We start from the raw sequence: 27,735 nt of genomic DNA on the forward strand, positions 1-27,735 counted from the left end.
GTTTTTCATTAAGTCCCAGAAGCAGTAAAAAATGGCAAGTGATTAATCAATTCTCATAGCAAATTTATTGTGACCAGAATAAATTACATTTCAGATATTTTTTAAAATGATCAGATCCAGATTTGAAAGTTTATTGCAGAAATGCAAACACCTCTCAACTGTATTACAGTATTTCTCATTTGTTCCAGATTAAAACGTTTGATTCTACAATTGCAAATTAGCAATAGTTCAAGAAGTAATATACAGTAAAGTCCCACATTTCGCGGGGGAACGTGTTCCCAGAGAATATCACAAACCACAATATTAAAGGGTGAGCATGTTTTAGAATAGAGATTAATGGGATAGGTTACATCAAACAATTTTGTTTTAGTTTATAAAAATGATATTAATGAAGTTCAGTTTACTCCTATTCCATTCTACTCCATTTCATGTTCAATAGTTTTCCTGCCTTACTTGTTAAGGAAGCTTACAGCAGGAATGGTGATTGTAAAGACCAACAATTACTACTGCATTCTATTTAAAATGTAAATTTTAAAGTCTACTGACTTGCTTGGATATCTGGTTTGATAACTTGATTTTCAAGTCAGAGTGTGTGAAGAATCTGAAATCTCCCCATTGTAGTATTGTATCCTATGATAGTCATGGGTAAGCCAACACTGGCACCACAACGAATGGCGTGATGTGTAGACTACTTTGTAGAGATAAGTGTATTAGTGAATAGTGACTACATGAACAGCAGGATTTCACTGTAATTGCTATTTGAGGATGGTTTCAGACAGACATAAGTTATGTACTAAATCTTCAAATTACATACAGAAAAAAATCAGGGAATTCATCTTTAAAATTAATGCTTTCTTTCACTTAACTGTTTGTGGCAGTCTTCAATCTGGTACAAAATGGTTTTAAAATAGTTCCAAATGGCTGGATAGGTACTCGAAATGCACATCTAAAACTGCTAGGACACACCGTCAGATAAGACTCATCTCTAGTGGAACAGAATCAGTAACCTTACCAGAATAAATTTGCAATTTGCTGCTGATATTTTTCCACTAAATAGTACAGCAGTACAGCACACAATTCAACTATTTTCATCAAAGTCCTAACATGCCTGTGAAACACGTTAGAAGGCTTCAGAAAGAACACGACAGTGTGGTGTGAATTCAAGTATCAACAATGCTAAAGCTAATTATCACAGCAGTGCTAATACATGGATTTAGGATTTGCATTAGACCAGCCATTTGATTCCAGTGGTAATATGGGAGCAATGATTAAACAGTAAATCGCAATAATATAGGCCCTAAAATTCAGTGAGGTTGACTTAGACAATGGTGTGGTGGCAGATAAAAGTCAGGGCAGGGTTGAAAAGTCAATATACGATGTGGAACCTCACGTGAAGTGGTCATTGCCAACAGCAGATAAGGACTCAAATCAGTTGTGTTCTGAATGATTTGCCATTCATCAAAAGGTGGAAACTTGGAAGTTTGAAGCATATTAAGGAAGTTAAGTTTGAGACATGGAATAAAGAGGGTTAACATCTTGAACTGTGATGCAATAGCTGCAAAAGTACCAATGCAAGGCAGAAAAGTGGGCAGACATTATTCAAATCTGTATAATAAATGTCAAAGTTAGACCATTAAAATAACGACCTACTGCAATCTGTTATGAAATTACCCTTTCCCATGCTATTTTTTTTTAAACTGCTTTTCTCCAGGATGTGGTCAACACTGACAAGGTCATCTTTACTTTCCATCCCTGAACAGTATTAAAGTATTAAGTGTCCATGAATGTGGAATTGAAGTCACATGTAGGCCAGACCGCCTACAGCAGGCAATTTCCTTTCCCTTGGGGACATTTGGGTCTTTATGAGAATCCAACAGCTTTTGTGGTAACTTACTATCACCAGTGTACTAACTGCCATGTTTAAAATAAACTGTACCACAAATTGGTGGTTTAAATGTTAAGTAGGTTGACTGAAAATGTAAGACACAAAGTAAGGCTTGTGGACAAATAGCATACATGATGGACAAGACATTTTGATAGATACATGTTACAATTACAAATATAAATAATCCAGCGGTCTGACGACCTTGTTGTAAGAATGTAACATTAGGGCTGACCAGTGGTATGTAAAAGCTAAGTGGCTATTTTGTACTTTAAAGAGAGATAATTACTGTAACTGGTTCACTTGTTGCCAATCATGCAATCATTATAGCATAAGCCATATCATTTTAAACAAAAAGGAGGAAACATTAAGTTAATGAGAATGCCTTAAGTCAGTTAAATCATGCAAGTGGTTTTCAGTTCCTCAATGGCTACTGCACAATTAGTTGTAGGCAATAATTTCAACTTGTTGCTTATTTAACAAACACAAGTACAGCATTGATATCATCTCTGTCGTCTTTACACAGAATAACTGAAAGTTCTTTTTTTGCTGGAGATGATACAGTCCAATATATTTTGTAATGCCCCAGTATTTAACCTATTTTACAAGCTTATGGCATGCATTTTTGAAATTTTAATGAGAAAATATCTGTTAAATGTAGCACTCCACAGCAATTACATTAAAATCAAGACTCAAAGAAGACCAGTGTGCCTACATTTGACAAAATAACATAGCCAAACTTAGGTTTTCAAATATCCATGTGTTAAATGTTTGAGAGATTTCCTTTAATAACATGTTGCAACAATTGTGAAATCTTGAGAGTTTTCAATTCCAGTCCAACTGCTAGTGCCTCTTGGCAAATATAGGGAGGTCTATTTTTCAGAGTAATCTCTGTAGACTATGTGCATCTTAACCATGGATTCTGTTGTCCATCTGGATTTGAAAGACCTCTCAGAACAATTGGATTTAAGCAACAATTCTCAGAATTGTTGCTTAAATCCAAGAAGGCATAACAACAAATCATTGATGCGTTTTTGCATGACTTTAGTTATTATTAATGGATCCCAATACAGAAAATGGTATTACAGCATTGGTATGAAGTAGAGCAGATTTAACAAATATATGCAGTGGCCGAAACAATAAATTAGTATTTAAATGTGAATTATATTAGGAACTTAAGTAGCTGCAGTCAAAGCTATTATACCTGTTCCCTGGTTCTATTAGTTAACGGCTAATCTAAACCTAAAATCCATTTACTTAATATCCATTCATCTTCAGCCAACAAAATTCCACCTTTCAAAACTTTGAAAGCTCCAAACAATTTTCAACCACCCCAGCTTTTAGAAGGAATAAATACAAGATTTCCACAATCATTGGTAGCACTTGACTTGAGTATTACTGTTTCATGTCATTAATATGCAAAAGCAAGAAAGGTGGTCTTCACCATCAGCAAGATACTGTTATCAAACCAAAAAGATATCCTATCACACAAGTGAGAAATGTGCTGTTTGAATTTTAATGATAATGTCATATCAATTACATGGACCATACATCCTGAAGATTGGCAGCTCACACCAAACTCCTTTGGTTCTTTGCAACAAGTATGGTACTGTCTATATCCAACCTGTCCAAACTCAAAACCCTCTCTCCAACATTAGATCTGATTGCATTATTGGACAACACTTGCTAAACAATCCCAAGGATGCAAAGAAATATGTTGATATCCAATTTAAGATGCGTAGTCAGGCTCATTGTGTGGTGTACTTGCAAATACTAGAAGTTATATAATATTAACAAACAGGGTCCTATTTGCAAACGGAAAGATCACGTACACACATGCCACCTGTTTCAGCTCGATAAAACTGGTGATAGCCATTTTCTGGCTCATCTTGTCACAGCAATGTGTTAATCAGAGGCAGCCTGTCTTGCTTAAAAATTGAACAGAACTTGGCAGTTAACTGTCAGCCTTCATCTAACTGGTACATTCTCTATGGCAACAGCTCTAACAGAATCCAATTGGCAACCAATCAGCACTCATTCAGTGCACCTCCTGATCACACTCAGATTAAAACCTCAACATTCTGTTTGATTCTGAGGCAAGCCTCACTTGCCTTACAGCCAGTAGTCCAACACTGTTACCTAGTGGAAGTCCTCTTACCTGGCCTTTGTCATTTAATAGTTAAACTATTGCAACTTTCCAGGCTAGCCCTCAACTTCCATACTGCATGATCATCAATTCATCAAGAGTTCTGTTATTTAAAACCTATTATTTACCAGGTCACAGGCACCGTCCGCCTCCAAAACCTCACCTCTGATGGCCAAGCTACCACCCATAAGAATCTGCATTCTAAAATCCGTTTGCACCTAGAAATAGCTCACTTAACATACAGCTTTTCAGAACAAGGCTTTTAATTAACGCTCCTACTATCTCCTCTGTGCCTTCAGAGATCATTGTCATCAGTTTCCATAGTCATGTTGCACCTTTGGATGCTATCTACTATGGATGCTTTACAAATGCATTTTGGTTGTTATTCTTGGTGTTAATAGTACAAAATACTGAAATATGTTTTGCTGTATATTTTCATTAAACTACACCTAGAAAGTGAACATGCAAAACAAAATGTAAGGTCCCCTTACAAGATCCTCAATGAATTTCAAGCTGACCACTATGCTGAGTACTTCTTCCATCACCCATGTCATTGCTTCCATTTCTTAAACAAGGATGGCTTTCTCTGCTCAGTGTATCCTTTTACCCATTTTTAAATATTCTCTCTTCATCTGGGTCCCTCATCCCGACCTCCATACCTTTCGAAATTATTTCACTGAGAATTGTTGTGTGACATCGGTCATTGCAATTCTCCCCTCCCTCACTCTGACCTATTTTCCCTTAAGTTCCAAACCAAACATTGTCATCAAACCTGAGGATGGAGACCCTTTTCTTGCAAAGACCAAACGCGAACTTTGATTGTTTCTCTTGTCACCCACAGATCAAGCCCATGCAACATAATATCAAGCCACAATATCAATGGTTGTCATTGGCCTCAGCTCCTCTGCAGATGATCAAGATCCTCAGGTTCCTCAAAACCTGAAAAGCCAATTCTCTCTCCTCCTCCAAAAATCTAGTAGCCCCATTCTTTTAATGTATTCCTCCTACACTTATTCCTTCCTATTTCATCCAGTCTTGAAGCACTTACTTGTGTGATGAGTCAGATCTCCTTTACGACTTCAAAAATGTCCAGTTTTTTTTGTTATTTATTCAGGGGATAGAGGATTTGTTTGCTGGGACAGCATCTATTGCGCATTCCTAGTCACACTTAGTGCTCCTTCAATGCTCTTATAGACAGCGTTCCAGGATTTTGACCCAGTGGTGCTGAAGGACTGACCATATACTTCCAAGTCAAGATGGTGAATGGTTTGGAAGGGAATGTGCACGTGGAGGTGTTCCCAGGCTTTTGCTTCACTTGTCCTTCTAGATAGTAATGGTTGATAGTTTGGAAGGTGCTGTTTAAGGAGCTTGGTGAATTGTTTGGCAGCATGGTGGCTCAGTGGTTGGCCCCGCTACCTCACTGCACCAAGGACCTGGGTTTCACTCTGACCTCGGGTGATTGTCTGTGTGGAGTTTGCACATTTTCCTCTGTCTGCGTGGGTTTCCTCTGGGTGCGTGGATTTCCTTCCACAGTCTACATGTGCTGGTTGGGTGGATTGGCCACGCTAAATTGCCCATAGTGCAGGCTAGGTGGATGAGTCATGGGAAATGCAGGGTTACAGGGACAGTGTAGAGGGGTAGATCAGGGTGTGATGCTCTTTGAAGACTCGGTGTAGAGCTGATTGGCTGAATGGCATGTTTTCCACACTGTAGAGATTCCATGATTCTATGATTCAATATCCTCAGAGAAGAAATTCCTCATCTCTATTCTAACTGAGTGGCCCCTTGCTCAGGCATACCCACCGGTTTTAGCCTCAGTGCAAACAATCTCTCTGCATCAACGCTGTCAAGCCCCTAAGAATTGGATATGATTCAATAAGGTCACTTCTTATTTTTCTCAAGTCCAATGAGTGAATTTAGGCTCCCATGAACTCAACTTCTTCTCATGAGGTACTCCTTAAAAATGGGTCAATACGGATCAACCTCATGAAGATTCTCTGGAGGGTCTCCAATACCAGTCTATCTTTCCTTGGATAAGCGACCTAAAACTGTCCACAGTATTTGTGGTTAGTACTTTGAATCATTGATCAACTTATCTCCCTCATGAAAGACATGCCTTACTGCTGCTCAGGTTATCTGGTATTTTAGAGATAATAGCAACTGCAGATGCTGGAGAATCTGAGATAACAAAGTGTAGAGTGGGATGAACACGGCAGGCCAAGCAGCATCTTAGGAGGAGAAAAGCTGACATTTTAGGCCTAGACCCTTCATTTCTGATGAAGGGTCTAGGCCCAAAACGTCAGCTTTTCTGCTCCTAAGATGCTGCGTGGCCTGCCGTGTTCATCCAACTCCACACTTTGTTGTCTAGTATTTTACCTGTGCCAGATTGTAGTTGTCACTAGCTCCCCTCTTCACTTCAGCACAAATGCATATTGACAGCTTGCTTTGAAATGAGATACGGTACTGTTACAGAGCCCTTCTCCAAACTTCCTCTGAAACCACAGCCTGGTTCCCATGCAGAAAGAGACCATTTGACTCTTTGATCCTGTGCCACTCTCAGCAAGACTGATGTATCATTTCCCTGCCTTACACCTAAAAACCTGCAAAATCTCCCTTTCACTGTAGGTAATAATCAGATTCTCTCTACATCTTTCCTAAAGTGTGGTGACCAGAAATGGACCAGGTGAGGCAAAACCAGTGTTTTGTACAGATTTATCATATTTTGATTTCCAATCCATGTCCCTGTTTTTCAAGTCCAGGATCCTGTATGCTATATAACCTACTCATTCAACTTGTCCCGCTCCCTTCAATCAGTTCTCCCTAGACACCCAGATACTTTTACTCCTCCATCCCCTTCAGAATTGAATCTTTTGTTTGTGATGCCTCTTCCCATTCTTATCAAAATGAATCATTTCTGATTGGTCTGCGTGACATTTTATCTGCCAATTGTCCAGCCTACTATGTACTTTTGAAGTTTAACATGACCATTGTCATAGTTCACAATATTTCTAAATTTCCTGTTCCTCCCCTCTTCATCTTGCTCTGCACCAGGACAGTTGGCCGACATCCATCATGTGGGGAAATGCAAGAATCTATGATTAAGATTACAGCAAGGTGCTTAGAAAATCTTAATGAAATATTTTTTGAGCAGGAATTCAAGTTTGACGTTACAGTTCTTTGAGGAAGTAACAAGTAACACAAATGCTGGGAAACCTGTAGATGTAACTAACTTGATAAAACTTTCTTTCAGAAAACTGGCTAACAGGAAGCAGTGAATGGGGATAGATAGGTCATTTTTGTGTTAACATGATGTTATTAACTAGTGGAGCGCCACAGATTTCAATGCTGGAGCCTTGACTATTTAAAATCTATATGCTTGGATGAACGGGCTGAATGTACATTTGCTAAATTTATTGTTGACACTAAGATATGTAGGAGAGTACAGCATTTGATCAGGCAGACAAATTGCATGGTAACATTTATTGAAGGGGTAAGAAATATAAAAATAGGGATTTTTGTTGCTCTTGTATGGACCATTGGTGAGATTGAATCTGGATTATTAAATATCTCACAATTTAAGCAGGGGTATAACTGCATTAGAAGGTTCATTTAACTGATTTCTGTGTTAAAAGGGACATGCTATGAAGAAGGTTTGGACAGATTGGGCATTCTAAATTCAAAAGAATGAGGGGTGATCTCATTTAAACACATAAGATTGTGAAAGTACTTGATAGGATGAATGCCAATAGGATGTTTTCCCTTACAGCAGAGATATGGAGCCAGAAACAGTTTTAAAAATAAGCAAATTCCCAATTAGGACTGAGAGGAAAAAAATCCTCATCACCAAGGGTCATTAGTCTGTAGAATTTTCCCTCCCACAGAGCAGTGGAGAAAAGCTCTTTGCATGGTTTTAACATTGAGTTAGATAGATTCTTGATTAACAAAGAAGTCAAAGGTTAAATGTTTTATGTTCAAAGCTAGCCATACATCCTCCCCCATTTTCCCCAACCTGCAAATTCCCCTCTACCTTTCCACAATCTGTTTCTTCCCCTCAATTTGTTTCTCAGTTGGGGCCTAGAATATTATCCATGCAATTTGGCCAAACACTATATTAGTCTTTATACACATTGTCCAATGTTACTATTACTTATTTCAAATAGATTCAGCCACAGAAAAAAACTAACACTTAACAACAGGTGCATATATTTTGCATTTCATCTCATACTTATTCCATTTCCAATAAACCAGGGTATATGAAGAAAAACGGTTTATTTGTGTTTGCTTATTGCATGTTAATTTACAAATTTTAAATTTACAATACATCATAGCTACTTTAGAATTTAATGTGCTAAGCGATTGGATGTAGCTATGAATAAAATTTTATTCATATTTCAACCAGAGTATCATTTGAGCCAAGATTGTGTTTTTCTCTCTCAAACAATCGGGAGAGGGAACTGAAAGGATTTACCTCGTTCAATTTCAAATACGAGCCCAATGAGTAATTTATTTTGCAGATCACCTCATGTCTCATTAAGTTCTATGGGAATTCAGGGAGTTACATTGGGAAGCCAAAACACAAGACCTTGTCTCTCAGGACCTTTGGTCAAAACAGTTATATGCCAGCTTTATAACTAAGACAAATATCCACATTACCTCAGGGAGAATTAGGCAACGTCCTGGTTCCTGGTCAGAAGAAATCACAGAGAGTTTATAGGTGGCACAAATAATAAAATGAGAACGAATAAAGGCCAAGCAGGAAACAGGAGCATGAAATAAAGAGGCAAGTAAAGTGTTACAGGGAAACCAAGAGAATGGAAAGAAAAAGAATTACAGAATATAAAATGAAAGAGGGTCATGAAAATAATGGGATTCTACATATGATGCTTACTCCAGCTATAGTATCTTCAAAAAAGATTTTGAAGCAAGAAAATTTCAGACTGAGACACCACTTAAGATTCAGTAATTTAAGTGCATTGCCTAATCCAGAACCAGACTACATAGGTCAGGAAGATCTCCAGGTTCAGACTGATTTCAACCCTTAGTCACTATCATCCTGCAAAAACTATTAGAAACAACCAGTTGACAATCTACATATCAGAAGGGTAGCTTTAAATGTCACAGCCGTTTATTTCTCTGTAACTATCAGAATCCACTTTTATTTTACAATGTTTGCTACAAGTATTGTTACCAGACTACACACCATTTGTTGCAAGACAGACTCAAGCCAATCTACATAAACCACCACACCCCCACCCTGCCGAGAAAGCATTATGCACAAGATCTCTGCCTCCCAAATGTAAATTTACCAATACCCTAATCTTATATCTTTGAACAGTGGCTTGTTCCAGGTGTTCACCAGATATCTTCTTGCACCTAACAATTAATTATCTGCATCGGCACTTAACCTTTTAACTTTCAATGCTCCTTTTAACCACACAGATATCAAACCACATTTTTTGAAGAATCAAACAATGAAACATTAACCACTTTACTACAGTCTACAATTCACACATCTAAGACTGCTCGGAAATATATTTTCTTTGAGTTGCAACGATCTGTTAAAGCTCATTAATTTTGTACTATATCTTCTAGCTTTATGCTCAATTCCAAGTTTAAAAATATGCACATTTATCTATTGCTTATGATACTTTCAAAATCTTGTCGCTCTTCTGTATGTCTTTGTCCATGGGAAAATATCAGCTCTGTAAATTTTGTCTCCATTCAGAACATCAACTGCCAGGTTCACTCACACCTTCAGTTTCTATTCTCTCTCTAATGACACAAAATCTTCAAAACAGCGGATGTTCAAAGCTGAAACTCTGTTCCAGGTGTGATTTCTCAGGTCTAGCTACAACAATCAAACTTGTACTTGTGCCTCAAACAGCATATAAATGTTTAACGGACACTGTTTTGAACCCTGCTACCAAGCTTTCTGGCAGCAAGTTTCTATGAACAGTGAGGAATTTCAGGTCAAAATAAGCAAGGTACTAGATGTGCTTTCCCACTCAAAACTAAGAAAGATCATGTAGAATGAGGCAAAGTAGACTTGTATTGTCACAAGTTCATTTAATTCATTTTGACTGTATTTTAGCAAAGCCATGGTTTGGTTTTTCTAAGAATGTACGCAATTAAATAATCATTATGTGAGGATGGGGAAAGTTGCACTCCCAACGTCCCAGTTCCAGGGCAATAATCCAGGGGCAATGTAGAGGCCATGAAATGAGCTAATTAGCCATTGGTGCCATTTTAAGTGCTTGCCTCCTTCCAATACTCCTAGTGGCCAAAAAAATCTGGCCCTAAAAATCTTAACTGAGAGTTTGTTTTGTCTGCCTTATTTTCTCATTTCTTTAGAAGAAAACTGCATTTTGCAGATCACTTGAACATTAGTGCTAAATACAAACTAGTGTAACACTTTGTGGTGGGAAATAACTACGTTTCCAGCTGAGGGTAGCTAACTCAGCACACGCAAGAGATTGAAGTTAATACCTGCTGGTCAGCATGGTTTAATGTGACAGTAACAAATGGGTTTAACCTGTTTATGTATTTCAAGTAACGTACTTGAACTCATTTAATTGAAAAATTGCTTTGCAATCAGACACCGAAACTGATGTTAAATGGGAACAACCCAATCCATGGAGCAGCACCTCCTGGTGCTGCACAGGGAATATCTGTTAACACATTCATAAATAAAATAGATGAGAGCAATTCTTGCTGGTGCGTTATAAAATGTGCTAATGTGGTGAGATGACAAGAAAAGATAAACAGTTTTTAAGACATGGAATTAAAATTTATGCAATTAAAAATGGGACTCACCATCATTTTTGTGTGGATGGGCTGAGATGAAGTCAAGAACTATAAATTTGAGCTACACTCATGAGAAACTTTTTGGGTATCTTCTCAAATAAATTCATTGCTTCCTTGATCCACAGAGTTGACTGTGGTCATTTTTCATTACAATAGGAGTCTATTCAACAAAGATAAAGCAAACTAGTACCTATTTCGTGCCATGTGACTTCAAATGATATTGCAGTCAGACACTTATTGCCAAAAATATCTGCAGTGGCATCTCCACAGCATCTTCCCCAAAACCAGGTCAAATTTGAGGTCATGTGCTTGAGTGGCAGTTGTATTTGACTCCTTTGAGAATAATTATCAGCTATAGTCATCATTATTGGTGAACTCAGTGACAAGGGCCTACCAATCATACAACTATGGTGGGTGTAATTTATGATGAGTAAATATTTCAGTCAGTTAGCCAACATCCAAAGAGCTGTGTGTTTGGAATATTGGCCTCATCAAGCAGAATTGCTCTGTCAGGCTTCTGTTTCAAATATACACGCAAACAGTCAGTGGGTCATGGCTTTATTATTTCATGTGCTGCATAAAAATGTATATCAATCATATGCACAAATCAAATACTATTTTCTCAATATTTGTTAATCCAAGGGCTGAATCTTGATCTGGTAAGAATATTTACCCTCCCTGCTCATCATACATGGTGATATATAATCCAATAGGAAGTGTACAAAGCAAAGGGTTCCATAACAATCTCTTTGTTCCACTGTTCAGCTAAATAAATTTGTCAGGAAAAAAAAATTGTATGATGGAATGGTTGAATCCAGGAATTCACAGTGATGTGAATGATTAGCAGTTCACATCTCAAACTTCTCTTGCAATCTCACTTATCACACTAATTATAGTTTCGTGATTGTAGATTTGAAAAATGCATCATTTTAAATAATTATGAAAATTAAGAAAATATTCACCAATTACCGAAACGTTCACAGCAATATCAAAAAGGATGTGATAATTTAGTTCACATTCAAATGGTCACATATAAAAGATGAAAATCAATCAGTTGCCTTGCAGGGAGCAGGCTACACTTTAATGCAGAGCCTCAAAACAGCCCAAATTACAGAATTTTCCCATCAATGCAAAATTAACATTTTTAAGTCAGAAGTATTATGGAAAAGTATTGTGTTAACACTATCATCAGGGAAACCAATATGTATCCTCCAAGTTTTCTGTGAAGCTAATAAAATATACTTGTATTCCATGGCATGAATATATTTCACATTTAATAACTTTTAGACCTGTTTTGAGCATAGGCCAACTCTGCGGTTGTCCTGTGGTGTTTGTTTAGGTGGCAGTGGTTTGGATGGTCAGTCTGCAGTCTTTGGTGGCCTTCATTGAGTGAAGGCATGTGGGTGGCCCAGGTTGTACTGCAGCTGGTAGTAACACACACTGCTTTCCTGTGCACCAACTGCACTAAGGCCACTGTTACTTTCATGACTGGTTTATCACTTACCTTGTGCTTGCAATTTCCAAAAAACTATTTTGCATTCCATCTTATTTTATGTTTATGCTTCACAATGCAGCCACTTGTTAGCCTATCGATAAATCTACCTTTACACAATGCTTGTAAATACACAACAGGGGCATACATCAAAGCAAGTGGCTACAGCAATTTTGTAAGTAATTTTAGTCATGGTGCTTTTAATAAAAAAAATATAAAATAGCATAAACTTATAGACTCTCTTATTTTATACCCTGCACAGTTTTACTTTCAGGGTTCCTGACAAATTACACATTTATCCTCTAAATAAGTTATTAAAGAGTATCAACCTCCCACTTCACTAAAAACCCTTAAATTAAAGAAAAATGGTACAGATGCTGGAGAAACTCAGCAGCTCTGTGCAAAGACAAACAGGGTTAATGTTTCAAGTGGATAGTGGCTTTCCTTTGAAATATCTCCAGAGAATAGTCTGACTGGATTCAGAACAAATTAAGTCGAAATTAAGGTCAACATGGCTTTCATTGTTCTGACAAGTTGCTTTCTCAATGATTTGTCTCTACTCAAGCAGGACTAGAATTGTTATACTTAGATTAAACTCTAACTAAAATAAAAAGATAAAATGCTAACAAAGATAAGAACAAGCAGGATCTATGGAGAGAAAAGTGAGTTATCATTTTAGGTCAACGAACTTTCATCAGGGTTCTGACCTGAAATTTGAAATGCTAAGCTGAAAGTTACTTTGACTAAGTCCTATTTGTGTCAAGTCTTTTGGAGAGTTCTTCACGAGGTCTAGAGAGCTCTCTCTTTATACGTCACTAAACTCAATGTATTTATTACCTATTTCATCCTCGTGGGATCTTCCACGTTTAGTTCCAGCCCCATCCTACCACACATCTTTCCCAGAACAACTCACCAGTCAGTGGGTATCCACTGAAAGACAAGGGTCCCATGAACCTGTGCCATCTTTCAAAAGGCCACTTTGCATTTCAGAAGCATTGGCAAATCCAGCATTATCCCTCTTTGACAACATCACGGTACGGCAGCCACAATGACACGCTGCACACAAACTGGCATTGCTGATACTCCCTTGTACAAACAACTCTATTCTCTCACTCTAGTCACAGTTGACCATTTCACCAAATGCCTTACCTGTCTGTAACCACAACCTCGAAGTCAGTACAACCAAGTCCCCAGTCACACTGTGTACCCGCAACTTCACACCGTCAAGGAAGGGAACATCATATGCAGGCAAGCAATCGAACAAATCAAAACATGAGCTTTTATTAACAAAAAACAAATAAAACCAATGGAGGCTGAAGTTCACCCTGACAATATAAATCAGATTTCTGGTCCTAAATAAAAATCGAAAAAAAAAACTGCACAAGCTGGAAATAGAAACAAAAACATAAATTGCTGGAAAAGCTCAGCAGGTCTGGCAGCATCCGGCAAATCAGAGTTAACGTTTTGGGTCCAATGACCCTTCCTCAGAACTATGTATTCTGAGAGCTTCAAAGTCTCTGGAAGAGTACTGGGCGTTTTAGAGTTTCATAAAATACTGAGGAGTATACATAAAGGTGAATGGCAGGTATCTTTTTCCCCTGAGGGTGGGGGATTTCAAGACCAGGGGGCATATTTTTAATGTGAGAGGAGAAAGACATGGGGGCAAGTTTATTTTTTGTTACAGAGAGTGATGTAGAATGAACTTCCAGTGGAAGTGTGGATAGGGGTACAGTTACCAGCTTTAAAGGACATTTAGAGACGTACATGAATAAGAAATGTTTGGAAGGCACAGACAGGTACAAGTACTTTAGTTTTGGATTATAGTCAGCAAGCACTGATTTCCATGCTAATTGACTCTGTGAGTGGCCTGTTAGTGTATCAGAGACGTGCCATGATGGCTGTCATAGATTAACAGATGCTGGGTGCCATTGTCTGTGGGCAAGGAGTGTGCACAGCTGGTGCTAATGAGTCATTGTCCAAGATTCAGTTTGATCATATGCAACACAAAGGTTACTGAGAGCAAGCAGGGAGCTGAATGCACCAGGTACCCGTTCTGGTTTCCTTGTCAAAGTTTCCAAACATCTCACTTGCTTGACAAGAGAGAAAGCTGAGTATTAATGAGGCTATCCCTCTCATTTAGAACATGCTTCTGCCTAGCAAGAGAGTCATCTTGCAACATCATAAAATATGGAGCAACTAGGTCCCGCAATTGAGATGGGCCTGTTAGGAAGAGGGGAGGAAGGTCAAGCCCCTCTGATAATTAAACCAAAACACAAGCACCAGTCTGTTATGACAGGAGGAGAGGTTTCCTTCTGACAATTACTCCCCCAAAAACCCAGATAAGCACAATTCTCCTTTAAGTATGAACTATTTCCTAACTGAACGAAAGTCTAGTGGAATGCTGTTCAAGCCAACACAAGTCCCACTTATCTAAACCCAATTAATAGGACTATAATAGATTAAAACTTAATCTCTGCAATTTCACACAGAACGTGGTCTTCTGGAGCACTCTGCCTTCTAATGATCTCACGTCACAAATACCTTTCTTCTGCTGGTTCTGCTGTCAGGGATGTTTTCTTTGTAATTTCTTCTTTGAGAGCTCGGAGCTTGAAATGTTGTGGTACCTTTGATGGTGCTTTTTTTGAAGACAGCTTCATGATTTTGTGAGAGAGCTAGGTTTAGAACACAGAACACAGAACACAAAACATAGAACAGTTCAGCACAATTCAGGCCCTTCAGCCCACGATGTTGTGCCAAACTTTTATCCTAATCGTAAGGTCTATCTAACCTCCACCCCTATCTTATACTATCATCCATAAGTCTATCTAACAGCTGCTTAAATGCCCCTAATGAGGCCGTCTCCACTACCCTGTCTGGCAATGCATTCCACGCCCTGGCCACTCTCTGAGTAAAGAACCTACCTCTGACATCTCCCCTATATCTATTTCCACTCGCTTTAAAACTATGCCCCCTCATAATAGCTACCTCCATCCTAGGAAAAAGTCTCTGGCTGTCCACTCCATCTATACCTCTGATCATTTTGTACACCCCTATCAACTCACCTCTCATCCTTCATCATTCTAAAGGGAAAAGCCCTAACTCTCTCAACCTTTCCACATAAGACCTTCCCTCCATTCCAGGCAGCATCCTGGTAAATCTCCTCTGCACCTTTTCCAACACCTCCACATCTTTCCTGTAATGAGGCGACCAGAACTGGACACAATACTCCAGATGTGGCCGGACCAGGCTTTTGTATAGCTGGAGCATAACTTTACGGCTCTTGAACTCAATCCCTCTATTAATGAAAGCTAAGACACCATACGCCTTCTTAACAACTCTATTCACCTGGGTGGCAGCTTTCAGGGAACTGTGGACATGAACCCCGAGATCCCTCCACTCCTCCACACTGCCAAGAATCTTTCCATTAACCCTGTATTCTGCTTTCAAGTTTGTCCTTCCAAAATGAATCACCTCACATTTTTCAGGGTGAAAGCACTTGGTTTAAATTAACTAGCTGGGTCCAGCTATTTGCCAAAACATCAAAACAAGCCTAAGGTTTCTAATCACATTGCCAATGGATACATGTTTCAATTTTTAGAAATGTCTGTAACCTGTAGGTACTTATAAGCCCATTTTCTGTACAAATCTGTAAGTTTAGAAAGCTTAAAGTGAATATGCACTTTTTTTTTGTATGAACATATTCTAGCTTCCTGCCTTCCAAATCAGGATTATTCTATACAACTTCAATGCAGGCCACACCAGATTTCTCAACCACCCACTACCAATTCCTGGAGTTCTCAGTCACTAACTGTGGCAACTCTGACGTTTGCAGATAAATGCCCCATGTGCACATATTCAACTGTAAACTGCAGTTCAGGTGGATTGGTCTTGCTAAATTGTCCCATTGGTGTCCAGGGATGGGCGGTCTATGTGGATTAGCCATGTGAAATGCAGGGTTGTGGGGATACACTTTGGAGGTTCAGTGCAGGCTCGATTGACTGAATGGTCTCTATCTGCACTGTAGGGATTCTGTGTTTCTAGCAAAAGCTCCCAAATTTCAGTTCTCAATTGCCTAAAAAAAAGCCTCAAATTTGATTAATGGAAGCTGGTTCCATAAGAAATCCCAAAGTTCTACAAGAAGAATCATATGCAGGTATCATGGGATGATTGTCTCTAATTCATACAAACATGTACTTTTCATAGCAGATCAACTTGGAATATAAACAATTGGGACTGACAAGGAAAATTCACCTTTCAACATTTACTCAAGTATTATCTTATACAGACTATACGTACAGATCTCTATTGAGAAAAGAATCCTGATGAAAAGATATCTCAAATAAACTTTAATTATGACATGCTTACAGATACAGCACCACAATATGTGCCAAGTTAAACATGAAGCCTCAGATTTTGTAAATTCCATTGTGCTTTCTTTAGAATATTAGTACGGTAAAATATCAAAACTTAAATTAATTAATAATTTTACCAAAAAAAAGGCAAATGAAGTACTTCTGCCATCACAAAAATCTCTGATATCAGGTTATTCCAAGACAAATGTAAAACAGGAGAAAATAAATGAGTCCAGTATGAAATGGAAAGCATGTTTGAAGAGGCTAAAACAATAGAGATGGAGAGAGCTGAGGGATTGAAAGAATATGATGGCATCAAATGAGATTGCATATCCATGTTTAAAAATCAGGCTAGAGTGTGAACACATAAAATTAATAGGACATTGAGGCATAATTGTTTAAGAAATAATAGTCCATTTCTAACACATGTTGTAAAGAAAACAATATACAACATTCCCAATAATTTAAATACGCCAAGTAGGAAATTAAATTCTGGGACACAGAATTTAATATCTCGACATGTCCACATCGGAATGAAACACGTTCAACTCCAATCGATTTGTGTCCATCTGTAAAACTCTGGAGATGAGGAGAAAGGTCTTATACAACACATTTTCCAAATTTGAAAAGCACATTCATAAATAATCATCCGTTAACATTCCGACAAAAGGTAAAATTCATCATTGTCTTACCAGACCATAAAGTTGTTCGCTCATTAGAGAGACATGACTAATGTTGCATCAGATGAGGAGAGAGGTTGAGAAGGAGAGTCATCCATGGTAACCTCAGCCAATGCAGAACTTGAGTCCACACTGTTGGCATCATTCTGCATTGTAAGCCTGCCATCCAATCAACTGAGCTAATCAACACATTGACTGTAATGTTAACAAGGTACATTTCTTCAAAATTGAACTAACAAAGTTACTGAGATAGCAGGAACTGGAGATGCTGGAGAATCTGAGATAACAAGGTGTAGAGATGGATGAACACAGCAGGCCAAGCAGCATCAGACTTTCCTAACTTTTTACACAAACAAAACCATTGCCCTTCAACTAATATATTCAATTGTACTTACTGAGATGTCTTGCATCAGTTTTTCATATAAAAAATGAAAAACGTCCTTGTCATTATCCTTAAAAAAGTCAAAGCTGTAGGTTTTCATCCTTTCTTCACCCATTGTCAGTGCTTGTCGAAGTTCATCAACATATTTTTGTCTGTCTATTTCAGCCTCTTTTGCTTCCATTGTTACTTCATTATCTGACACTGGAAGTAGAATTGTCAAATTGCATGTGTAAGAAATTTCACCTTGAATTTAGTAAATAACTAAACAAACAGACTGATTAAAATTAAATTTAATATAGAGCCTCTCTCAATAATGATAACTGTAAAACCATTATTGATTGTCACAAAGCTCCAGTAGGTTCACTGGTTTCATTTAGGATGGAAGAGTATGTAGTAACCAGCATCACTGTGATGTAGGTTGGGAAACAGGGCCTAATTGGATTCCGGGCATTAATAAGAATAAGGTTTCTCTAATTTATACTCTACTCTGACTCCAAGAAGTGCCAGTCGGAGCGGCAGCAGACCAAACATGGAGGTGAACTGCAGAAGAAGAACGTCTAAATAAAAGCCTGGGCATGCGTGGCCCAGATTGAGCTCAGTTGGTGTGGCAGCTAAACCCCAACATTTTGCTTGCCTGGTTTTTAAGTGTTTAAACTAATCTGCAATGGGACAGGGAATGGAGGTACAACAATGGGTGATGCACAGACAAATGCAGGAGGAAAGCCAAGTCTGTCTGCAGAGCATATGTAGTCATGTTAAAACACAAGGGAGTTTGGCAAGGTTAGATGGAATTTATTTTAATGCAAAGAGGCAGATGAGTTGAGACTGCTGATTAACGTATGGGATGTGACATTGTTGATATTATGGGTTGTTACCAATGGTGAGTTTTTGGAACTCAGTGCCAGAAAGGATAGTCAAGATGGAACCATCACAACATCTAAGAAGTAATTAGATGATCACTGAGGAGCCACATCATTCAAGGCTGTAGGTCAAATGGTGTAAAATGGGATTAAAGTGGGTAGTTGTTAGATGACTGATAAAATGGGATGAAGGGTCTCTTTCCAAGATGTTAAACTCTATGACACTATGAAAAGATTCTTTTACCTAATTTGATCTACATGCGAATTCAGGCCCACAGCAATGTAGTCGACTCTCAACTGGTTCTTGAAATAGACAGGTGAGAAAGAGCAACAAATGCTTGCATTGTCAGTGAAGCCCATATCCCATGAAAGAAAAAAAATGTTGGTCACAGCAGTAGTAAAATGGATCTGGACAGAGTCAAGTGATAAATGAAGTTAGGTCTGCGAAGTTATTCTGTTAAAAATGCAAATATTGTTTTAGCTTTCCTTTCCTATGAAAAGAAGTATATCAATTGTGAAGTGTTTAATTTGAACAAGAAAGCAAAAGATCTCTTGTGGAGCACACATTCAGACACCCAGGAACACAGTACCTTCACCATTTGAGTTTTCCACCTTTCCACAATGAATCTTTCAAAGTGCCTTGCTGTAAGGTCTTTTAACAATTGCTTCTAACTTTTTTCCCTCTGACAAACATTAAACTAATTGGCCTGTACTTTCCTGCTTCCACTCCTCCTCTCATTTTAAATGAAGGAGTTACATTTACCACCTTTCCAATCAAATTGAGTTTTCCCCATATCTGGGGATTAGAAGGAATGTAACGGTTTTGGATGACTGGAAGAAGTTCAGATATAGGGAGTGGTGAGACCACAAGGAATTTGGAAATAAGTATTAGAATTTTAAAGTCAACACCTTGGCAGGCTTAGAGCCAATGTTAGTCAGCCAACAGTATTCAGTTATAGCTTGGGAAAACTAGCAATTTCATTCTTTAGTTTATGTTGAGAAAAGGATTCTAAATGGAAAGAGCTCATTCCTCATAACTTACAGTAGTGTGCTGCATTTTTATTCATGCTACAAAGTAAATTGCCATGTCCACAAGCCCCTATTTTGGAAGAAGGTCCACATTCAACATACATGCAATAAACCACAGAACAGTGCATGAGGTGGCCATTGTAACCAGCTCTCCAAATGAGCATTATGACTTGCTGCCAATCTCATGCCTATACCCATATGCCTGTAATTTGTTTCTATTTGAGTAATCAGTCAATGCCCTGTTGAATGCCTTGATTGACTCACCTCTGCCATACTTCCAGTCAGTGCATTTCAGATTCCCTGCAAGAAAAAGCTTTTGCGCGCAGCATCTTTGATTTTTTGCAGAACACTTTGAATTCGGGACTTCTCATTCTTCACTCTCCATCCATTAACCAGTAAGAATTTCTCCCTCCCCACTCCATTCAGACCTATTGTAATTTTTACAAGTTCTATCAAATCTTCCTTGCGTATTCTCTGATCAATAAAACAGACCAAATTTCTCCAGCCTACCTTCATAATGGAAGTTTCCCACTCCCACAAACATTCTTGTGGAATTCTTCTGCACACACTCCAACATAGTCCCATTCTTCATATAGTGTGGCACCCAGAAGTGCACACCATGCTCCAGCTGAGGTCGAACAAGTGACCTATTCAAGTTCAACATCGCCTCCTTGAACTGGTGCTGCGGGCTTTTATTAATTAAGTCCAAGGTACTCTATACTTCATTAACTGTTCTCTCTACTTGTCCTGCCAGCTTGAAAGACTTATATACATACACACAGCAGTCCCTCAGAGCCTGTACCTGCTTTATTTTTTCTCGTGTTTTCATGTTCTCCCACCAAAATGAATTGCCTCACACTTCTCCGCGTTAAACTTTATTAGCCATCTATCCATCCACTTCACTAACTTGTTGATGTTCTTTTGAAGTTATAGACTGCGTTCTCAGAGTTCACAATGTTCCCAAATTTTGTATCATCCATAAACATTGAAACTTTCCCCCTGCACACAACATCGAGATCATTAGGACATTGGAACACTTGGCCCTCTCTGCCTTTTCCATTACTATTATTTCTGTCCATGTACAGGATATTCAAATCCCCCATTATAACTACTTGAGAACACTTGCACCTCTCTACAATTTCCCTGCAAATTTGATCCTCTACATCCTTCGCAGTGGTGAGGTCTGTAGACTACATGGATCTCTTTCTTTGTTTGGGTCCAGCCAAATTGATTCTGTCCTTGCACCCCTGGAGCCGTCTCTTTCCCCAGCACTGCAATGCGATCCTTAACCAATATTACCAACTCTCCTTTTTTCTGTCCTATCATTTCTGAACACCTTGTATCCCTGGATTATTTAATAACAAGGATAAGTTCTATCCTTACTTGAGCAACAATGTCATAATCACACAAGACAATCCTTACCTGGAACTCACCAATCTTACTTAATATACTCCATGCATTCACGTACTTGCAGTTTAACTATAATTCAGATCAATAATTTCAATAATTTCAAATCATAAAGATCCGTTTCCAATGTGCAGAAGAATTCGTAAGATAGCGTTGTGGTTATGTTGCTGGGCTAGATTCCTGAATTAATGATCCAGAGACTTTATTTCAAAGTCTACAGTTGAGTGTGGATACAGTTAGTTAAGTAAATCTGGAATTAAAAGGCTAGTCGGCACAACATCGAGGGCCGAAGGGCCTGTTCTGCGCTGTATTGTTCTATGTTCTATATTAATTCCACAAGAATGTTTGTGGAAGTGGGAAACTTCCATTATAAAGGTAGGCTGGAGAAATTTGGTCTGTTTTATTGATCAGAGAATACGCAAGGAAGATTTGATAGAACTTGTAAAAATCACAATAACTTCACGCAGCAAAATGTGATTTCCTTATTTAGAAAGTTTTGAAATGCATCAGTTTCTGATACTAAGTTACGGAGAGCTACTTGTTGCTAAATTAAATACTGTAAAATAGAGTCAGTTTTTTTTTAAATCTTAACATCACAAAATAAATTCAAGGTTATTTTTAGCTAATTGGACCTACTTTAATCAAACACAAGAAAGTTCACGTACATAAGATTCATTGATAGAACGACACAGAATTGAATATGGAACACAATTTACTTTTAAAATAAGTTTCTCTGACTTGGCAACAGCATGGAAGATGTAACAGGGGGACGTTTGCATCCACGCAAAAAAAAAATTGGGTTTTGCTTAGTTATTCCAGACCTCTATTTTGCACAGCACACCTATCCTACCACAAAATAAATTTATCATTACTGCCAAGGTGTTACACATCATTTGGGTAGAAAGCAAAGAGGAAATGGCACTCCATTGTCAGAACCTGCAGGATCTTTCTTACTGCCCACACATTGTCTTTATTTCCTTAACATTGCCAAAGAAAATCGACCTACACATCAAGTAGGAGCTGAAAGCCCTAGCTTGCGTTTTCTAGAAGGAAATCTAAAACAGCACGTCTGACAAGTCCACGTCTCCATTCTTCCGAAACGTTTTAAAATGGTATCCTTCCAACTTTTTATTTTGCGGAAAGGGGAGAATGTGTTTTTATGGAAAAGTTTATGATTAAGAGAAAACGACTGCATCAGTTACAGAATGCCACACAAGTCAGTTCACTCCTGTGGGATCCTTGGATTTCTGGCACACCAAAGATGACATACCTGAAATTCATTCAAAATTTAGTTTTTACCGAAACATGTTACATAAGCACTAAACCACTGCATTCAGTCAAATAGCATTCAAACATTGAATTTAACATGCAAGTACTATTTGTTCACCAAACAAGCATGACCACTCTGCAAATAAAAAAGTCATTTGATTAAATTTTGAATTCTTCCATCATCAAAATTAAATAAATTCTAGAGAAAGTCACAATCATTATTTAGGTATTTTGCATTATCTCAAAACATGATTTTCATCTGCGAAGCAAAGTCAACATTGCTGATGTCTGCATTTCCATATGTAAAAGATCCATAAGTAGTGACCAGATGTCCCAGGCTTTCATTCAATGTACCAATGCCGTGGCAATTCCCTTAAAAATGGCTTCGGCACCCAGTTTCACCTTTTCCCATTTTGTCAAATGGAAACTGAACCTCTGGAGAAAACCTCTGTTAAATTTTGTCTTTTTGTAAGCACATGTCACATAATATTCTATTGAGAAAACTCGGCTGGTATCCCTCTCCACCACCACTCTTCAATGTGTTGAGGAAGTTGCCACTATGTTTTTAACGCTGACAGCTAATTGCTGATAAGGCCTTTTAAGCAATCTATGAAATAGATTGCCAACTCAGATCGGATCTATTCTGGTTGATGTTATCACATGAAGTCCCAACTTAAAATGCAACTTCTCCAGAGTTCTGCCACTGGTTACCCATCACATCAATTATCACAGATCCCCACCTTCTTCACGGCTTTCGTTGTGCTCTGCTTTTGTCTTTTGAAAATCTAATCACACTACCCATGAGAGCATTTCATCAAACTGCCCTCCCAAAATGTGCTTTTACAGGCTAAATATGGAAATTGTAGATTGCATATTCATGTTCCTCTATAAAGAGGGTGTCATATGAGAGATCATACCAGGCTTACAGACACCAAACATCAAGTAGCAAACCTAAACAGGAAAGTAGAAATCTGATTCCTATGAGGAAACAAACAAAAAATTACAATGCATAAATACCTCTTCCACTCCAGGCTTGTTCTCCATTGCAGAGAGTCACTGTAAAACCACTTCCCAGGTCCTTCTCCCAACTTATCTGCATATAGTATACAGTGTCTGGTGAGGAGAGTGGCCAGATTCTGCAAACATGCCTTTCCATTGCTTGGCTCGTTTTAGATTCTAAAGCAAAAACAAAATTACGTGGAAAATTATGACGCATGAAACTGATTTGAGCGGCTAAAAACAATACATTTTATGGTAAAATGGCTAAAGGTAAAGGATGACATTTTGAAGTGTATTGGAACATCTAGAAAAATTACAACCAAATGTTCCGAGTGCTAATATAAAAACAGAACACAGCCAGGATTGAGGCGTGATTTACAATTCACTCAAATTCTGGTCGGCTCTAAATTGCTATCTGTAAGTTTCAATGTTTAATGATCTTTTCTAAAAATTCATTCCTAACATGTGGGGGTGGCAGGCTAAGCCTGCATTTATTGCCTGTCCTTAGTTGCTGTTGAGAAGGTGAGCCGCTTTCATGAAACACTGCAGTCTATTTTGTTGTAATAGACTCAAAATGCTATTATGAAGGAAACTCCAGCATTTTGACACAGTGACCCTGAAGGAACAACAATATATTTCCACCTCAGAATGGTTGTGGCCCCTGGTGGGGAGTCTTCCAGTGTTGAATAGCCATCGATTGTGCTTTGGTTCTACAATTCTAAGTTCAATTCCATGAATATTGGAGAGCCTGAAAATGAATCTCAATGTCACTATTTACTGTTACACGCGATAAATAATCTACATATTTTCTTTGGCTTGTTACATATCATGAATAGCCACAATGCAACATTTTCTTACATGTATTCTTCGGAGTTTATGGATATTTCAATTGTTTCTATCTCAAGTTGCTTTGTTCTCACTTATTGCGAAGGCAGCAGTGCTAGTTTTGTTTTGTGCCCTACAGACTAGATTTTAGGAGTTAGAGAATATAATAAGTAATTTTATTAAGAATGTGAAAACAGTGGTATTTTTGGATATAATGTTAAGAACATTCCAAAAACTGGGATAACATTTTAAATATTGACAATAGTTTGCATCTGATTAAAATAATAAATAACAAGAGTTGAAGAATATTCATTCAGTGTAAGGCAACTCTGTCAGCAAACATTCCTCAAATTGGCTCAAGTAGGCTAAAGTATTTTAAGGAAAGGGATTAAGGAGAATCACACTGAATGGAAATGAAACAAAAGTGCTCAATATAAATTGTTTAAATCTCAGCTGTTTGGTAACCTCAATAAACTTAATGATTTCTAAGTGTGGGATGTGACTAGATTGCAACCTCCTGCAGTCTCAACTTAGATCTTCAATTCTTGCTGCTGAGGTGCTAATGTACAATTGACCTCATATGCCTCAGGGACTAAGTTGGTGGTTATCTCCTAGCTTCAATCAATTACAGAGATGGCACTAGAATTTATAGTGATGCTGAAAGATTCACGTCTTTCCTAAATGGAGACAGTCGAAGATGAAAAAGCACATCCACGCCAATAGCTTTTGAACAAAGATCCACTGTAAGATGTGATACAGAAGAAACTACATTGTATTGACTGAATAGTAATTAGTGTCAACAGGTACCTGAAGCCAGACTGAATCAGGAATGAAGGAACTGTCTATTTCAAATGCTTTGCATTGAGAAGCAAGTAATTTTAAACAATAACTTGCTTATTCATCTAGGTCTTAAGAAATAAACTTTCATGACAAATAAAGTACTCATCTGTCATATGTGACACTCATCTGAATCTGGCAGAAAAGCAGACTTCTCTTTGTAATACAGTTTCACACTCACTATCAATGTCACTTCATAGCAAGTCAGCAGTCTGAGTACTGACAAGGATGACTGTTCCTCTGGAGACTGTAGCCATAGTCAATTCCACAACACCACAGAGGGGCATAAAGAAGATTGAGAAAGCACTAGTGATAAGGAGTTCTATAGTTAGAGAACAGACCTACAGCCACAGATGTGATGCCTATAGGGTCTGTCATTTTCCTACTGCCAGGATCAATGATGCAGACCATGTTGATGGGGAAAATAGCGATTGAGATCCACATTAATATCAACCCATGTAGACAGCATGATGGATGCAGTCACAGAGTCAGAATTAACAATGTAAACAGGAAATTATCCTACATTTTCACATACAAGGTACTCAGGAAAAATAAGAGAAAAAAAATAGGGTGGCAGTATTGATTAAGAAGAAAATAGGAGTGTCGGAGAGAGAAAATATCCAGGGAGGCTGGGGTGGGCGGGAGGAATGTTATTTGCCTACAGCTTATAAACAAAAAAAACAGTATATTGCTACAAGCCACCAATACACGGGAAAGATGAAGAGGAATATGCAAAAATAATTACAGACGTGCAAGAATTATCAAAAAGTTATAAAGTGGGACTCTAATTATCTGACTATAGACTGAGACAGAAGTAATATAAAGCACAAAGAGGGACAAAAGCTCCTATAGGATGTTTAAGAGAATTTTCTGTATGGGTATGTTTTCTTTCTGATTAGATTGGAGACATTGAGTCTTGAAATAAGGTGGCTCAAGTGGAACAAGGGTAAGACAAGGAACATTTAGGGAACAGCCATCATTGTATCAGAAGGTTTAGTTTGACGATAGAAAATGACGAGGAGCAATCCAGTGCAAAAGCAATTAAGTGGCAAAAGTGGGTTATAAACGAAGCTGACTCAGATGAAGTGGAATCAAAGGTTGGCAAGCAATATTGAATCTGAACAACAGGCTTCCTTTAAAAATATACACTTCAAGTGCTGTCAAGGTATATTCCCACAAGGAAGTATGTCCAGTCTCTGATGATCCAGAGATGGAAAGATCTGGGCCAACGCAACAATTAATTAGTTACTGACACAAAGCAGTCAAACTATTTCCTATTTGAAGTCATTCTCTAAGTCAAAGGTCAGTCTGTGTGTTTTGGAAGTCTTGCACACAACAGGCAATTACATTTTATTTGTGATTATATTTGGTGCTCACTGATTTGAATTTTGAGAGTAGAGGGATTTGTACATTGTTGCTCACTGTACCTCACTGGTATAGTGACCTCACTGGTAAATAACCCTAACCTGGTCTGTTGGTATTCACTGATTCAAATATATGCAAGTTAATAATTACAATCAAATCTTATGATTGACTCTTCTGGCAATGCAATATTCATCTAAAATGTCTGTGGAAACCAGAAAATTGGACACAGCTCTTCTCAATAGTGAACAAAGGCTACTTTGCACAGCCCTGATTTATGGAATTGTTACAAGCATGTTACTTGCATATTGTCACCAGATTCTGCGGCTGCAAAACATCACTCCAAAATTCAACTTTTATTACTCAATGTTACTCAAATAATTGCATCAGCACACCAGAATTGTGACATTTAATTATAAAAGACACCTTTATATTTTCAATGCTAATTACATCCACAAAGCTAATTTCACATTCACTGCTAACCCAAGCAGTGTTGCTAAACTAAAAACATGCTTGGCAGAAAACAAAACTAATTCTCCCTAGAATGCAATTTCACAACTGCATATCAACACAGTAATAAGCTTTAAGAATTTTACACAATACCAAATAGCTTATACATTAAAAGCGACCTTTTGGAAGAGCTAGAAAAGAGGCTGAGGGACGGAACTGCTGAAACAATGGACTAGATTGACAGTTCCCAACAAGTATCAAAATTTAGACACAAAGAAGCCTCAAGCGTAAGTCAAGGATCTTGATTGAGAAATGGAAAAAGATTGCAAGAAATGGTGCCAGCAATTTTTATAATGCATCTGCAATCATTTGTTTATCTTGTCAGAGTATATCTTCCAAAACTACTAGGAGTACTGCCGCTGTCTCTTTCAAGTTCATAAAAAGCTTTTACGATTTTGACTTCCCAAAGGCATAGGTAGTTCCATTGAGGTAAACTGGAAATTTAATATAGGTAATGTTTATAGATTGCTTTCCATTTCTCAATTCTGTCAATAATGTATGCTGAGCTAACTCCTCAACAATGTGGGCAATAACATGTTAGTTGGGAAAATATGGTGAGATTGAAAAAGTGAGATTTGGAATGCCAAGCAATAAAAGTCCTATGTTCCAACTACATTTTGAACAGCAAGATGAGAATCTCAGCAGTCAGTGGTGAGAGACGCATTTGCGTGCATTAGCACCTTATTGTTACTTATTCATCCCTCCATGTAACAGAGAGAAAGTAGATGGCAACAATTTCTGATAGCAAAGTCAGAGTGGGTGTCTGGTGGCCCCAGCTCATTCCTTGCTTCTCTTGCCTCTCCCTTGCCAGCAGATCCCAACATATTAATCGTATACTCCATGGGCAGTGCCCATTTGTATCTACCCTCTCAAATTCCAACCCGTCATTTGGACACATA

At 38.1% G+C, this 27,735-nt stretch overlaps 1 protein-coding gene across 2 annotated transcripts in view; it reads right to left on the bottom strand.

The window, feature by feature from the left end:
• Positions 1 to 27,735, bottom strand: part of xrcc4 (X-ray repair complementing defective repair in Chinese hamster cells 4) — a 340,565-nt gene that overhangs the window by 285,714 nt on the left and 27,116 nt on the right. For both annotated transcript variants that reach the window (XM_048528164.2, XM_048528163.2), the window contains 2 exons: positions 23,321 to 23,479; positions 17,752 to 17,939 (listed from right to left, as the gene is read on the bottom strand). In XM_048528164.2, the coding sequence (XP_048384121.2) occupies positions 17,752 to 17,939; positions 23,321 to 23,459 (327 nt within the window). In that variant the 5' untranslated portion in view covers positions 23,460 to 23,479. The remainder of the gene's footprint in view (positions 1 to 17,751; positions 17,940 to 23,320; positions 23,480 to 27,735) is intronic.

Source organism: Stegostoma tigrinum, chromosome 3 (genome assembly GCF_030684315.1).
Source record: "Stegostoma tigrinum isolate sSteTig4 chromosome 3, sSteTig4.hap1, whole genome shotgun sequence".
Taxonomy (NCBI): domain Eukaryota; kingdom Metazoa; phylum Chordata; class Chondrichthyes; order Orectolobiformes; family Stegostomatidae; genus Stegostoma; species Stegostoma tigrinum.